This window comes from Plectropomus leopardus, chromosome 1 (genome assembly GCF_026936395.1).
Source record: "Plectropomus leopardus strain MGB_pleo_1.0 chromosome 1, ASM2693639v1, whole genome shotgun sequence".
In the NCBI taxonomy this organism is placed as follows: domain Eukaryota; kingdom Metazoa; phylum Chordata; class Actinopteri; order Perciformes; family Serranidae; genus Plectropomus; species Plectropomus leopardus.
In genome coordinates, this window is record NC_142176.1 from 20579831 (window position 1) to 20594372 (window position 14542).

General features: G+C 38.3%; 1 protein-coding gene across 3 annotated transcripts in view; it reads right to left on the bottom strand.

Moving 5' to 3' along the window:
- Positions 1-14542, bottom strand: part of dennd2b (DENN domain containing 2B) — a 61750-nt gene that overhangs the window by 40841 nt on the left and 6367 nt on the right. For 2 of the 3 annotated variants that reach the window (XM_088077365.1, XM_042485349.2), the window contains exon 2: positions 562-660. In XM_088077365.1, coding sequence (XP_087933491.1) covers positions 562-635 — 74 coding nt within the window. In that variant the 5' untranslated portion in view covers positions 636-660. Of the gene's footprint in view, positions 1-284; positions 495-561; positions 661-14542 lie in introns of those variants that run through there. The other variant, XM_088077374.1, reaches the window with a different exon arrangement.

Here is a 14542-nt window from a genome sequence, read left to right on the forward strand (position 1 = left end):
CTAAAATCCAACCATCAGGGCATCAGAAAGAAGTTCAACACTGTGAATACAGACTATGTTCCACAGCTGTGAAGTACAAGGATTATGTGTAACTACTGTATGTGAGATGTGACCTGTTGGCCTGCTCCTAAAAACACTTTCTGGTTGGAGAAATTAGACAGGATGACAAATTGTAAGACCTAATAGTCTAGATATCACATATCATTCCCAAAGTTTGTTTTTCTCTCACAGCAGGACATTGTCAGCTCTCGACATGCTAACACAAGCGTCAGCTCTCTACTCACAAATCTGGGTTGGATGGGGCCCTTGTCCAGGATACAGGATCGTACATGCAAAAGCTTTGGAGGTCTTATCATGACAGGCAATCATCAGTTGTTCTTTCCCATGAGTTAAAAAAAGGAAAATGACTACAGGCTGATCATCACTAAGAAAGATGTGGTTGAATATGAAGTAGCTAATATTAAGTACAGCACGTTTCCTCTTTCAGTCAGATGGATATTCTGAAACCATGTGACATGACTGGAAATGCACACTTATCAGCCCTCCCCTGATGTCACTGACCTGTCAGGGACGTCCCGGGGAGCTTTACCCCCTCCTCCACGAGGCGCAGCCTTCGAACTCTTGTTGGCAGTCATGTTTGTCTGCAAACCGCCCACTCGCCTAATGGACAAACACAAGGACATGAGACATTTGAAAAAACTGCAGCATTCCACACTTTTAAATAAGCAAATAAACATGAAGTCATGCTGCAAACTCTTGTCAGTGAGTGTTACGAGGAATTTAGACTGAATTAAATGAGTGTTTCACTGCTGCAAAGATGGTTGTACCAAAATGCTGCCTGTTTAGTAGAAAAACACACATACTTTTGAAATTGGTGCAACATGACCAGAAAAACTGAGAAAAAGGGTTGTGGCGTTTGTTTTTGCTCAAGAAGTAGAAAGCCTGCAAGTCCAGAATCCACTGTGCAGCACCAGACTAATAAACGCTCCCACTGGTGGGTGATGTAATGCTAACCCCTCGGTTTTGACAAAGGAAAAACTATGATGGTCAGTCGGTGACAAACTATCTCATATCATACCATAGTTTAACAGTAAACTATGCTTCTGAAAGCATTTTAGGCGACAAATAGGCAACGCAGTGACAGAATCTTGTTTTTTTTCAGCCTCCCTTTTTTTTTTGCAGAAAAACATTTGGTGCTCACTTCCTGTTCACAATCTCTTTACAGCCAAACATTGCACTAAAATATGTTTATAAAGACATTTTAGGTGAAAAATAGTCAATACAATTACAAAATCTTGGGTGGGTCTTTTCTCTCTTCTATACTCTTTGTGTCTGTGGTGGTGGGCATACGAAAATCCAAAAGAACGAGCTGTAGTTCGAGCAAAAGCCATAGCCATAAAAAATCTGCCAGCAGGGTGCTGGTAAAATGGAGGATGGCTAAAAATGGATACCACAGTTCATTAAAAAATATTATCCACACTTATGATACAAAGCTGGTTGAAAATTGGCAAAGTGTCACTTTCAGGGCTTTTATTAAAATATTAAATATTATCATTGAATCCTGTCATGAACATGAACTTAAATCCAGAGCTAAAACAAGATGGCAAACATTCCTAAAAGACCACATCCAGAACCCAAAATTGGGAGTGCCATCAGTGTGAACAGATCAACTGATATTACTTGGCTTGGCAGCTGCGCTCACCACCTGGATCTCATGTTGGTCTAATGCTGCTTAACACTGGCATCAAGGAAAATTGACTTTTGTCAATCACAGATCAACATGAGGGAAGAGCAGAAAGGTAGTTATTGCACTTGGCAACTTTTCATAAGGCAAGCTAATAGAAAAAAATCATGCAAAGCAACAAAGCAGTGTCACACTTGTTCAATTTTCATTATCAACATTGCAGACAAATTTCAACAAACCAAAAGTAAGTGGCATAACTAACACAACATGGAGACGTTATGCCAGAGAAAATGGGCACTGTTATTTTCACATCAAACAACACAGACATTACATTGCTGCAGAGAAAACAGCTTGACTGACATTATTTCAACAAGCTCCGGATCCATTTTTGGAAATCAGACAGCCTTTATTACTATGGCTGCTACCTCGTGAAAAATGGCATAAACCAGGAGAATAACAACTTATAATTGACCAGTCTAATGTGTGCAAAGACATTGGGGTTTTGTAGTTACTTTGCAGCAACTTATTGTTTGTTGTGCTTGATTTAATCAAGGTCACAACAGTGGATCATCATGTGTCTGGTGCTCCTTCTCAGCACGTGTTAATTTCAGAGGCTGCAGACCTGCTGCCTTCAGCAGGATGCTGATAATTAACTGCTTTTATACAGTCTAAAAGCAGCGGCGGATAACAGACACTATCTAATTAAAGGCTCGGATCACACAAATTGCCAAAGAGCACATACGCTCACTTATTCATAGTGGTATTCAGTACAGACGGATGTTACTTAATTGGTTGGGCTGATTTTAATATTTTAGTGTTTAAACAATGAGATTACTATCACCTGATATATATACATTTTTCAGGATCTCTGGTATTTTGTGTGTGTGTTTGTGTGTGTGTGTCCATGGTACTAAGTGTAGCACTTTGTAGTTGAAAAAGAAACTTTGGTGCACTGAAAACACTCATTCTAAATTAAATCAATCATTCCTTTGGCATCAGCCAACATATATGCATATACTACTACTACAATATTGGGCAAAAGGTTTGAGCAGTATTAAGGTAAACCAGGGTATTTAGTAATCCCAAAGGTATGATTTTCAATATGGTCACAAAAAAAAGTTCCTCTTTCTATCAAACTCACACAGAGATGCTGTATTGACGCAATGAATTTTACATAGTGCACATCATGAGCTACCAGATGTCTCTACTGGTAAAAAAAGGCAGCTGAGCTGGAAAACATGGCAACTGCATGTGGTAGGGATAACGTTAGATGTTAGGAACAAGTACCGCTAAGAAATGCCATTGTATACTGTATACCTAGGTGAAATTTTAGGAAAGGTATGGGAAAATAGATGCCACTCAAGCCCAATGGACGATATATGCACCCAAGCGATTTATTGGTCTAGCTCTAATATCTAGCTGCACAGGAAGTTTTAGCTTTATTTGCCAAATTTTGGAGATATCACACTTTGAAATTTCTGCCTCTACCATAATAGATAACAGAGATGATAGTGCTAAAAACTAAAAGCATGCTCTCACAGATGTATGTTGTTATTACTTATGGACTGTGGATCAGTCGCATGTTACATGACCTATATAACACTTAGTCCCGACACAAGAAACCACTGTTAACATAACTCCCTTAAAATGAACATTTCCTGGACTTGCTCTCAAATTAGACGAGCAGTTATTTCAAACGGTTGGCCATTGCCCCTGAAAATCACTTTCTGAAATGCAGCAATGACCCTTTCATGACGGCTCAAAGCGATTGTTCTGGTGCATAAGGAGGTCAAATGGAGATCCCTAGAGATCAGAGGTGGAGGATGGGAGGGTGCTTGGCAGCATGGCTTGTTTACAGGAAGTTGTTGTATGAAGAAGCCAGCCAACCAGTGGTGGAGCTGAGTCCTATAGAGACAGATGAGGAGAGAGAAGGAGCATTCCTGCTGTCAGCTATTTCCTGTAACTGTGGACTGTGCTCGTAGGATGGGGCATGCATCATTATTTTCATCAAAGAAAGTTGTTCTGTCGTGCATACAACATTTTAGTGCATTTTTACGCAAACTCTGAACCAAATAGCACATAACCACTTGGACTGTATACTTCACTATTTAAAAGTGTACAGACACACATTAACCAGTGGGTCAAGTTTGCAGGTTACTCAGAAGAAGAGCTTCTTATCATGTAACATTTGTTCAAACTTTGAACATTTCTTAAATGATTACAAATCAGAAAGCCTTAGGGGGCAATCACAACAAGACGCATTTTACCAGGCGCGACTGCTCCAAAAACGCCTTGGAAGCGCATCTGGAAAAACAACTGGGAGCACCTGTGGAGAGGGGCTGCGTGCAGGTGGCCATAAGTAACACTGACAAAAGGTGCTAATATTTTAACTTTTATGCGTACCCAAAAACCGCCAGAAAAACACATCGCACAGCAGCAAGAGAGAAGCGTCCAACAGTCGTGCTGTACCGTAGGGAAACAATTGTTTTGCTGGAGACGCTTTTCTAGCGACATGTCTCGGTGTCACATTTTGGTTGAGAAATATTGATTACATTGAAGATCCTCCTGTGAAAAAACACTTTTTGGATAGCCACACAGAATAAAAATTAACTCAACAATTTATCCATGATTGCATGATAAAACCAAACAAATCATTCTGGAAAAGCAAAATAAAAAGGAAATTGAGACGAAAATGAGCCGAGCTTGAGACATACAATCTTTCATACTCTAAATTAAACTAAATGAAAATATTCTGCTCACATAAAATTTAGACAAACTGGCAGCTGTGTAAAATCATATGTCTGATTAATACCTGCTGAAAAAATATCTTGTGTTTTTGGAGTGACATTTAATATTCTCCCTCTGACTGAAAACATGAAGCTTCTGTCATTTCAATTTGTAACACATTAAAAGAAACATACAAAGATTAGAGAGAAAAAAATGCAATCAGCTGCCAGCAGTGGAGAAAATGTTAAACTGTGCCAGCTCTACACACTTCGCTTATATTAAGGAATGTTTATTTCTATGAATTCATCTTTTTCAATTTTTTGGACTGAGAAAGCTACAATCACAGAAATAGGTCATAGAGGCCCAAGATGGACTTTGCAGTGTAAACACCAAGGCGTTAGCCAACTGACTTCCTGAGCGCTGATACCATCTCCCTACACAAAATCACAGGCTGTAAACAACCACTTCTAAGAAAGCTCTAGAGTACCTTTAAAGTGCAATCAACCAGATTCAAGACAAATTTTCTCTTGAGATGTCGCAGTCAAAGGCGAGCTAACAGTCAACAGCGACAAGTCAACCGCTTCGTGTTGATCAATTGGTGTTACTAATGTTTGTTTTTCTGTGGTTTATAGAATGAGGCACGGCACAGACAGATTTTGTTGCCATTTGCGCCAGTACAACATTAAACTTGGAAAAATATCGCAATATGTAGAAAGAAAGGTGCATGCATGTTTCAAAATGTCTCCTGGGATGAAAACATTTCAGTTTTAGATGTTTAGATTTTTTTTAATTTCCATTGATAAAGTCAATATGGCAACTTGTTAGGCAGGCGCTTATATTTGCATATAAAGAACAACATTATCATTCATTTGGAGTTGTGTTTGTGACAAGCCCAATATTCACTCTATTTAAGCTCTGTTTTGGTTCTTTAGCTGCTAAATACTAATTACTATGTTCACAAGCTATTTGCTGAAGCTGTTTTTGTGGTGTTTGAGTATCGGCCAGAATCTGGGGATACGATGCCTAGCAAGATACAGGGGTTGCAATTCGTTATATCGCAAAATACTGTGATACTGTAAGCAAGAGGATATAATGCAATGTGTTTTTTAAAAAATCTAATGTTAACTGTTAATGCTAGGTGCACACCCTTTATGACTGCCTGTTTCATAGTCCTGTGTTCTTTGTGCTTATGCTCACAATATGTTACAATTAGGGATGTTCCTCATGACTAATTTCCCCTAAGTTTAAACAGGGGTTTAAACTTTGACTGATCAACTGGCCTAAAAGTAAGAAAACACTGAGAAAACAGTCAAAATTGAGCACGATGTATTCTATAAAGTTAAATATGGTCTGAAAAAATATATAGTGTTAAAAGAACCATCTGAAATTGCTGATCACATTTTTCAGTGACCAAATTGTATTTTAAATGCCACTGAAATGTGTGGCGCTTTTTACCATACTGTGTATTTGACATCCTGACTAATCTCCATTCAAGTTTTGCAAGTGTGGGCTCACATACTTTCCACGCTGACGATCTGCTGACCTTTTCACACCCCTAGTTTTAGGTGCTTTTTTGCTGAAAAAAAGCTGGATGCCGCAGCTGGAAACTCCACTGATGAGAATGATGAGACTGTACCAAAACAATAATGCCGCGGGTCGGAAAACCTAAGCAAATATGTGAAAGACACTAAAATGCTCTGTAGACTGAAGGATGCATTTAATACATCTGTTTCAAATGTTGTAAACGTTACTGCCCTCATAGTTCCTTACATCAGTTGTGTTGGCATAAATACAGCCAATACATGGCACTAGGGGGCGGAGTCAAAAGTTTCAGACAACAACAAATGAGGCGACCGTGGAGGAGGTTGTAATAATGTACCTTTTAGCAGAGGCAGGCACTGGTCTGTGAGGCCATTAAATGCATTTGTGGATGGAGAATTATTCTCACCACATTACCCATTTGTTCGGTTCCACCGGTTATTAAACGTCTTTTTCGTCTCCTACGGTCGTATCTTGCTTGAACTATGCTACACTGCCCCCACAATCTCCAGTGGTACTGCTCCGTTTTGTCTGCATCCATAAGCTTTCAGAAAATGTGCAAAAATACGAACAAATGAACGCAGAGGCCTGATAGACTCTGTCTGTCTCTGCATCTAACATCGAGCATGAATGGGTCTTTAGTGGAACTGCAGTCGAGTGACTTCATCACATTGACCAACACCCTTTACATTACACCATTGTACAAAAATATTGATTCGAGCGGTTGTTTGACCTCACTGTTCCTGCTTTGCAATGAAAATATAACTGACCAACCAGACAGGGAGACAAACATGAGCAAGTAAAACTATAACACATACTGGCAGCATATGACGCATGCTAAAACACCCACGTCCATTGTTTTCTGTCTAGGCCCACACACACACTGATGCCATCTCATTGCATGTCATCACATCCTGACAGGATATGCAACTATTCTATACATTAACACAGCTAAAAAACAGAATAACAGGCTACCTGAGTGTAGTTTCACAACTTCCTCTGTTACTACTTATAGTTTTGTCAAACAAAAACATAAAAAACACACAAAAAAGCTCTCTTTCGCCACTTTTAATCTTTAAACATGCAGCAACTACTCCTATTACCTCAGCCCAAAGAGATGAAAAGCCTCCTAAGTTTGTCTGTCTCTGGCTCTGACATAAAGACAAATCTGTAATGCCAAACTGTCTCTTTAAGATATTCAACACCATCATCTTAATGACCTAATGGCAGGGGTTTTCCTGGTTGTGTTATGTTCATGTACCAAAAGTACTAATTGATTAGCAGCATATCAATGATGCATATTTTCCTCAGCAACAACAGCATATTCATGAAATGGGATTACAACAGTGTCTCCGTTAGACTACTTGAGCCGGAATAAAGAGGCCTTTGTGTTCAAAACGTCCTTGAGAGGGAGATGTGGTTAAAAAGTAAGTCTTTTATCATCTGTGTGTGTGTGTGTGTGTGTGTGTGTGTGTGTGTGTGTGTGTGCATATGTGTTTGTGAAAGAGGGACTATCAGGTAAAATATCTTTCAAAAGAAAGCCTGCACGTCTTTGGCCCTGTCACATTTGACAGATCATCTGATACACCGTTCTCTCCACCACATGCAGGAATGTACTAATATTTTGCCTATCCATCAGACCTGCGGCTGCATTCAAAATATTAAAGAATGTTTTCAGAGGGTGAAAGAAAGCAGAAGGAGAGGGGCAGACACACCTGGACCTGATGCCAAGAGCTTGTTTTTCATTCAACAGAGACTACACTCAAATATGCGCTCTCTCAGCACCTGGCACTTGCTTTTCAGACTGTGAGAGCAAGGCAAGATTTTATGTAACAACTTTGTGATGTCATAACTTTCATTAACCCTTAAAACCTGAGCAAATAGCTTTGATTTTTTTTTTAAACATGGGGAGAAGGCAAAAAGCACATGGCATAAAAATGAGCAATTCATTAGTGAAAGAGGTTAAAAGAAAATTACCTGAAAACCGCTAAATAAATAAATAAATAAATAACTTAGATATAAAAAGTAAAAAACAGACAAGTAAATGACCTTAAGAAGTGCTAAAAACATACAAATATATAGATTATTTTATTACACTTCTTCTGTAACATTTTAAATCTAAAATGATTATAATTATAATTGTAATTTTCTGGACATTTCTCCCTATTATTTAATCAATTCCCCTTTTTTAAACAAATTTTTAGGTAATTTTTCTTGTCACCTTTTACCAATTTCTTTCAATTTGCCGAATTGAAAAAACAAAAAACAATTTGCTCAGGTTTCAAATGGTCAAATAGCTTGTGACAGGTGTCTGAACGCAAGAAACTGATTTTGATCCAGGTTTCAAAGGGTTAACCTGTGAATGGGCTCAGTATAAGATCTTCGTTCATCCTGACACATGCAGTAGCAGCTAGACACAACAGCTTCCACAAAAAAAGCCCCTTGCTTTCTCTGCTTTTTAGGCTGACCTGGTCTTCGGGTTTCTGCTGATCAGCAACCTGACTTTAGGGTTTTTTGGTTTTGTTTTGTTTTGGGGTTTTTTTAAAAAAAAAAAACCACAGCAAAGCTTACAGCCAGCCAAGAAGGAATGGGGCAAGGAAGAGTGAAAATCTCTGCAAATTCTCAACTCTTTACGGACGTCACAACTTACTGGCAGGCCATGAGCCCACACACTGATCCACGCCATTGTTTCAATATCTGTAGAAAGACCAGTTTTGTCCACTATGGACAAAAGAGACTTGAGCTGTTTGAGTTGGATCTTGTTAAACAGAGAGCATTGTGGGAGTTCAAATGTACAAAGGGAATCCAGCTCTTATACATACAGTCCACATAAAAGCATTTACACGCAAACCTCACACATGAGGTCTACACATTTATGCCTCAGGACAAGCATGATGGAAAAGTAAAATCTCTCAGCTGAAACTAAAATTCTGATGCATTATATATTCTGTACATGACCTGCCGTTTCTTTACAGCACTTCAAGGCTCTGACAGCTTCAATGTGTCTATGTTAAAAAAAAACAAAAAAACACCAAGGTCGATGCTACTGGCAGTTCCACATAGCCATACCTATATAATTAGTTACCAGCATACTTCACCACATGGTTCAACCACGCTGCCACTGTATAGCTCAATGGACCAGGTGGAACCAATTCTTGGAATCTTTTTTTATCTCATTTCTAAGCCATTTCAGCTGTTTTTTTTCTGAGTAATCATGGCATATTTTCTCTTTGTGGAACAGAGGAAAAACCCTTCTGTGTAACCTAGATATGAGCATGCACAGCTGCAGAGGCAAGCATGTGGAAAACAGGCTTAAATCCATCTGAGCTGCAGCAGGGGGGCTGGAGACCTCTGACACATAGTCTTTGACTTTTCCAAGGACATGAAGTAGATACGATGTATTCTTCTTTGCTTCTGTCTTGAAGTTTAGCTAAGTCACCTGTATCAATGTTTATCAGCTCCAAGTGGGTTAAAAATGTTGAGCTAAGAATGGATTTTCTGTCATTAAATAGGATGTTTTTATCTAAATGCTCAACTCACAAGCATTTTCTTAATAAGTCAGCAAAATAAAGCAGAACCAATGTGTTTTCCATCAACAAACGTCATGTAAATATTCTGAAGACAGAGCAAGAAGATAGAGAAGTAGGACGAGAGCCTGCAAAGTCATCACTTAATCAAAAATCTGCTTCCATTTTTCTAAACATCTCATCAGCAGACTTTTCCACCTCAGACATCCTAGTTTCCAAAGCTCACATTCACATTACTTCTCTTAATATAAACAGACAGTGAATGGTGATAGCTGGACTTAAAGGGAATCGTCACATGTGAGGACAACATTAGATAACGCCTTCAATTCTTTGGATTAAATGGTCTCTAAATCTGAAATTTATGCTACAGAACAACTCCAGAAGAAATGTATAGGTTATAGTCGGTCTACTTCATGAAGAGGACTTACACATTGCAAGCCTCAAGAGAAGACATGCATCGTTTATTCTGAATATCAACAGGTGCTGACAAGTGTTTATGAGCTAAAAAGGTTCACAAACATAGCCAACACCATTCAGACATCAAAGTTGATCGTAGACTGCTCGTACCTGAGCAACCAATGTTAAATCAACTAAAATCCTGAATCAATGAAAGCATGTCATAGCATGACAAAGTTGGGATGGTGATGTCATCTTATGGTGACATGGTATCATGCGGATCCCACTGATTCATTGCATCTCATTTGTATTGTTGTCTGCGCATAAAGAGAACTGTTTATAATGTGACGTGCACAAGTTAAATGAGTCAGTGGTTTCTTGTTAATTATTACCAAACAGAAAACCTGAAGAAGAGTCAATAAAGAGATGCCTCTGTTACCCATCACAGTGTAGAGAACGATCTATAGCAACAAGAGTCAAAGCAAAGTCAGAGGTTAATCCTAGGATTAGAAATCAGGGATGTATCGGTGTCGATATGCAAGTGTTCAACCGTTATTCACACTACAAAACCTAAGCTTCTCATATTCTTATCAGCAAACTTTTTAACATGTGTTTCAAAATCGACAAACCTAAAATAGGTTTAAAGATGCCTTAAATCTGACTTCCAGTTCTCCCACAATACAACCATAGAGCCAAGCAGTTGTAGCTCAAGTTACAAATATAACTGAACATCAGGATTAATGATGAGTCACGAGTTGAAGGCTGATGGATCATGAGCGGCCACAAAAAGTGAAAGTTTCTAAAGAAGCATTATTTCTCAGTGGTTAATAAGTTCAGTTGAGCTTGAGGGTACAAACTAAGGGAGATGGTGTTGTGACATGAAAATCACTAAACTGAGAAATCTACTTTGAAGAAATGATATAGAAATACTCTCTCCGCGCCAAACAGCTGTGACTGTGGTTCCCTTCTGTGAGACCCGAAACAAAACTCTTTCTTAAGATCTGTTCTACATCCCAAAGTATCAGACTTGAACACTGAGCAACTCTGAGGCGTGTGCTAAAGGGACAGTTCACCCCAAAAACACATATTCGTCCTCTTACCTGTAGTGCCACTCATCAATCTCAATTGTTTTGGTTGATTTGGTTTGACTAGTGTGAGTTGCTGTTGGAGATTTTGGCCGTGGAGATGTCTGCTCTCTCTGTAGTGCAATGTTACTAAACAGCATTCGGCTTGTGAAGCTCGAATTGCCAAAAAAATATATTTTAAAACCTCAAAATCAATGTCTCTCCCCAGAAATCATGACCTAGTTACTCAAAATGATCCACAGGCCTTGTTGTGAGCAGTTTAATGTAGGAACTATTTTTCATTCTACCAAACTATATCCACCAAATGTATCACTGCGCAGAGGAAAGTGTGCATCTCCTGCTAGCTCTTCACTGGCTTAGCTGATGTGACAGCTGAGCTGAGAAGAATGCCACTAATGTTCACACCTCGCGCTGTCTATGAGAAGTTGTACGCTTCAGCACAGTGATTTGGTTGGTGGGTGTAGTTTGGTACAAAGAAAATAGTTCCTACATGAAACTGCTCACAACAAGGTCTACAAGTTATCTTGAGTAACTGGGTCATGATTTTTGATAAGACAACTTGCTGTTGAGGTTTTCAAGTATATTTTTTGTTGCTTTGAGCACCACGAGCTAAGCGCCATCCTGTTCCATAATGGAGAGTTATTTTTGATTTGGGGTTGAACCGTCCCTTAAAAGTGACTGAATGTAAGGTACAGAACTAATAAAGAGCAAGCATTTTCCAAGAACCACTCCAATGAAAGGTTAAAAAACACTGACTGTCCAGCTGCAGGTCTAAAGACAAAAAATTCTAATTTCTGCAGTACTTGAGTTCAACTTAACAGAGACTTAGCAGGATAACAAGAGATAATACTTTCATTTAACCGAGCTCTCTTCCAGCACTCCATCATGAAGAAAACGCTGCTCAAATGAAAGTAGGTACAAACATGTTCTCAAAATAGATATTAATAAATAAATGGTCATTCTGGATGAAGTATTTTGTCAATACCAAGTTTGAAAGTTTTATGATTTGCTGACATTTGTTTCAGTATAGATTTCAATCACAATTTTTCATTATCAGTGACAATCAGACATCCATGAAGGGACAGTTCACTAAAATACACAAATCTGACATTTTGAATGTCATAAACTAAGTTTTAGAGCCTTTGGCTGGAGCCAAGATACAACACAACCAATGGAATTGAGTGTCATGTCAAGTGCATTTGGAAAAACTCAAGAGCAATGTCTCTTTATAAACATTATAAACATGACAGTTAAGTCACTGGTTATTGCAGACCATTTCCTTGAGAGTACAGTGCTCTGCAGGAGAAAAAATGTGCACAAAAACATGTGCAAAGTAACTTATAAGCTCTTCAGCAAACTGCACCAAAAACTATCTGAACAGATAGATTGCACAGGAAAGAGGAAAACCATTTTCATTGTGCTGTTGAGTGAACAACAGTCCCTTAAAAAGTGTCCGGTGATAGGCCAGGCTCACTCCTGTTTAACTGAAAGGAGAACAGGGAAGAATTTCCTCAATAGCTTTGTGTTGACAGTCCGGACCAGTGAGAGGGGAAGGTCATTGTTTGATCTGCACAATAGAAAGAGTTTGAGGGGAAAAAAAGGGAGAGCTAAAGAAAGCCAGTCACGTCTCTAGGGTTTGCATTATAGTGTGTAAGATAAGATCATAAGGATTTAAGTTGTAATCTGTTAAGAAAACTCATATAAACATAAAGAAAAGCTTCCTATTTTAAACTACAAAGCACTCCGTGAGAACATGCCTTTGCCAGTATTGAACTACAAGTGTGATTGTGTTAATACTTAGAAAACTGGATGTTTATCATTTTAAATCTGCTTCAGGATCTGGATTCACACCAAAGACAATGGTGTGTGGCATGGACCACATATTTCCATCCAAGTATGTGCAGGAGGTCGTAAGAAAGTAGGTTAAAAGTTCAAAAAAGGCATATCTTTAGATTCCTGGATACACATCTGCACCAAAAACCACTTGTAGCTTCACCTGTGACCTAAATTTGCACCAAATTTCACTGTAATCTACTTCTCAGTTTAAAACATCATTAAAAAATAAGCTCGAGTTAAAAAGATAACCCCCTTATTTACTATTACAGCAGTATGATGGCAGAGTATGTTTTGGAAAAGTATGAACACTACGTATGTACATGTGCATTTTGTCTTAAGATCACTACAATAAACGTGTATTGTTTTGTACATGACATGTACTGTATGTCATATACAGTAGGTCTGTACAATACAGTATATATGTACAGTATACACAGTATTAGCCAAAAAAAACCTGCATTTGTAAAAAGCTGTATGTTACCAGCATGTAAGACAAATTAAACAGCACGCATTTAAAGTTCACACATTTAGTTTCAAGTGTGTTTTATCTCCCAGGGCAAAAAACAAACAAACAAACTGCCCGCGAAATCCAAACTACAACAGAAAAAGGACACAGTGAGATCAGTGGTCCAATCTGGAGTTTCTGTCTATCTGTTGCTGGTTTGACTTTTCTGGATGCATGAACCACATTTTTTCATATAAGTAAGTGCAGGTGGTCATACGAAAGTAGGTAAAATGCTTAAAAAGGCATATTTGACAGATTCCTGGATGCACATCTGCACCAAGAAACCCTTGCTGTTTCATCCATAGCCTAAATTTGCACCAGATTTCACTGTAATCTGCTACTTAGTTTAAACATTAAACAATAATATAGCCATTAGCTCAAATTTAAATTATAGTCTCCTGACAAATTTACTAACTAACAAGGCAGTATGATGGCAGAGACTGTTGTTGAAAAAAGTATGAATATCACGTATGTTCAGTACTGTGCAAAAGTCTCTGTTTTAGCAAATATACAGAAAACATGTACAATGATTTAAAATACCAACAAATGGCTTTTTCAGACTAACGTCAATATATAGTGTGAAACATGAAAATTGTACAACCATAATGGAAGCTCAAACAATCAATATTGAGCTTTGGACATGACTTGAATACACCTTATGATTAGTATTGCTGAGTTCACACTAAAAACTTGCAACTTTGGTCTGCTGAAGTCATTTTATTCTAAAATATTTGCAGTTTCAATAGCGTTTTCATATTTCCTGTATGTTCTGGTTGTTTTTTAGAAAATAGACTACTGTGAAATAAATATGTATGATCAACCTTGCTAAAAAAGCAACGTTTCAGGTGGCCTTTTGACTTTTGCACAGTACTACTACTACTACTACTACTACTGTACTACTGTACATGTGCATAAATGCCTAAAGATTACTTCAAGAAACTTTTACAGTCTTTTCCATGACATGTACAGGATGTCATGTGCAGTAAGTCTGTACAATATAGGCTACAGTGAAAACGTACGTTATACACAGCATTAATTTATATGCCTCAGGAATATGCCTTAAGAAAGTGCTTATGTGACCATAAGCACGTAAGACAAAGTACACAACATAAATTTAAAGTTCACACATTTTGTTTAATGTGTGTTTCTCCCAAGACAAACAAACAAAAAGAAAATCTGCCCTCAAAGTCTAAAGGAAAAGGACAGTGAGTCCAGTGATGTGACCCGTTTCTTCTTATCTGCT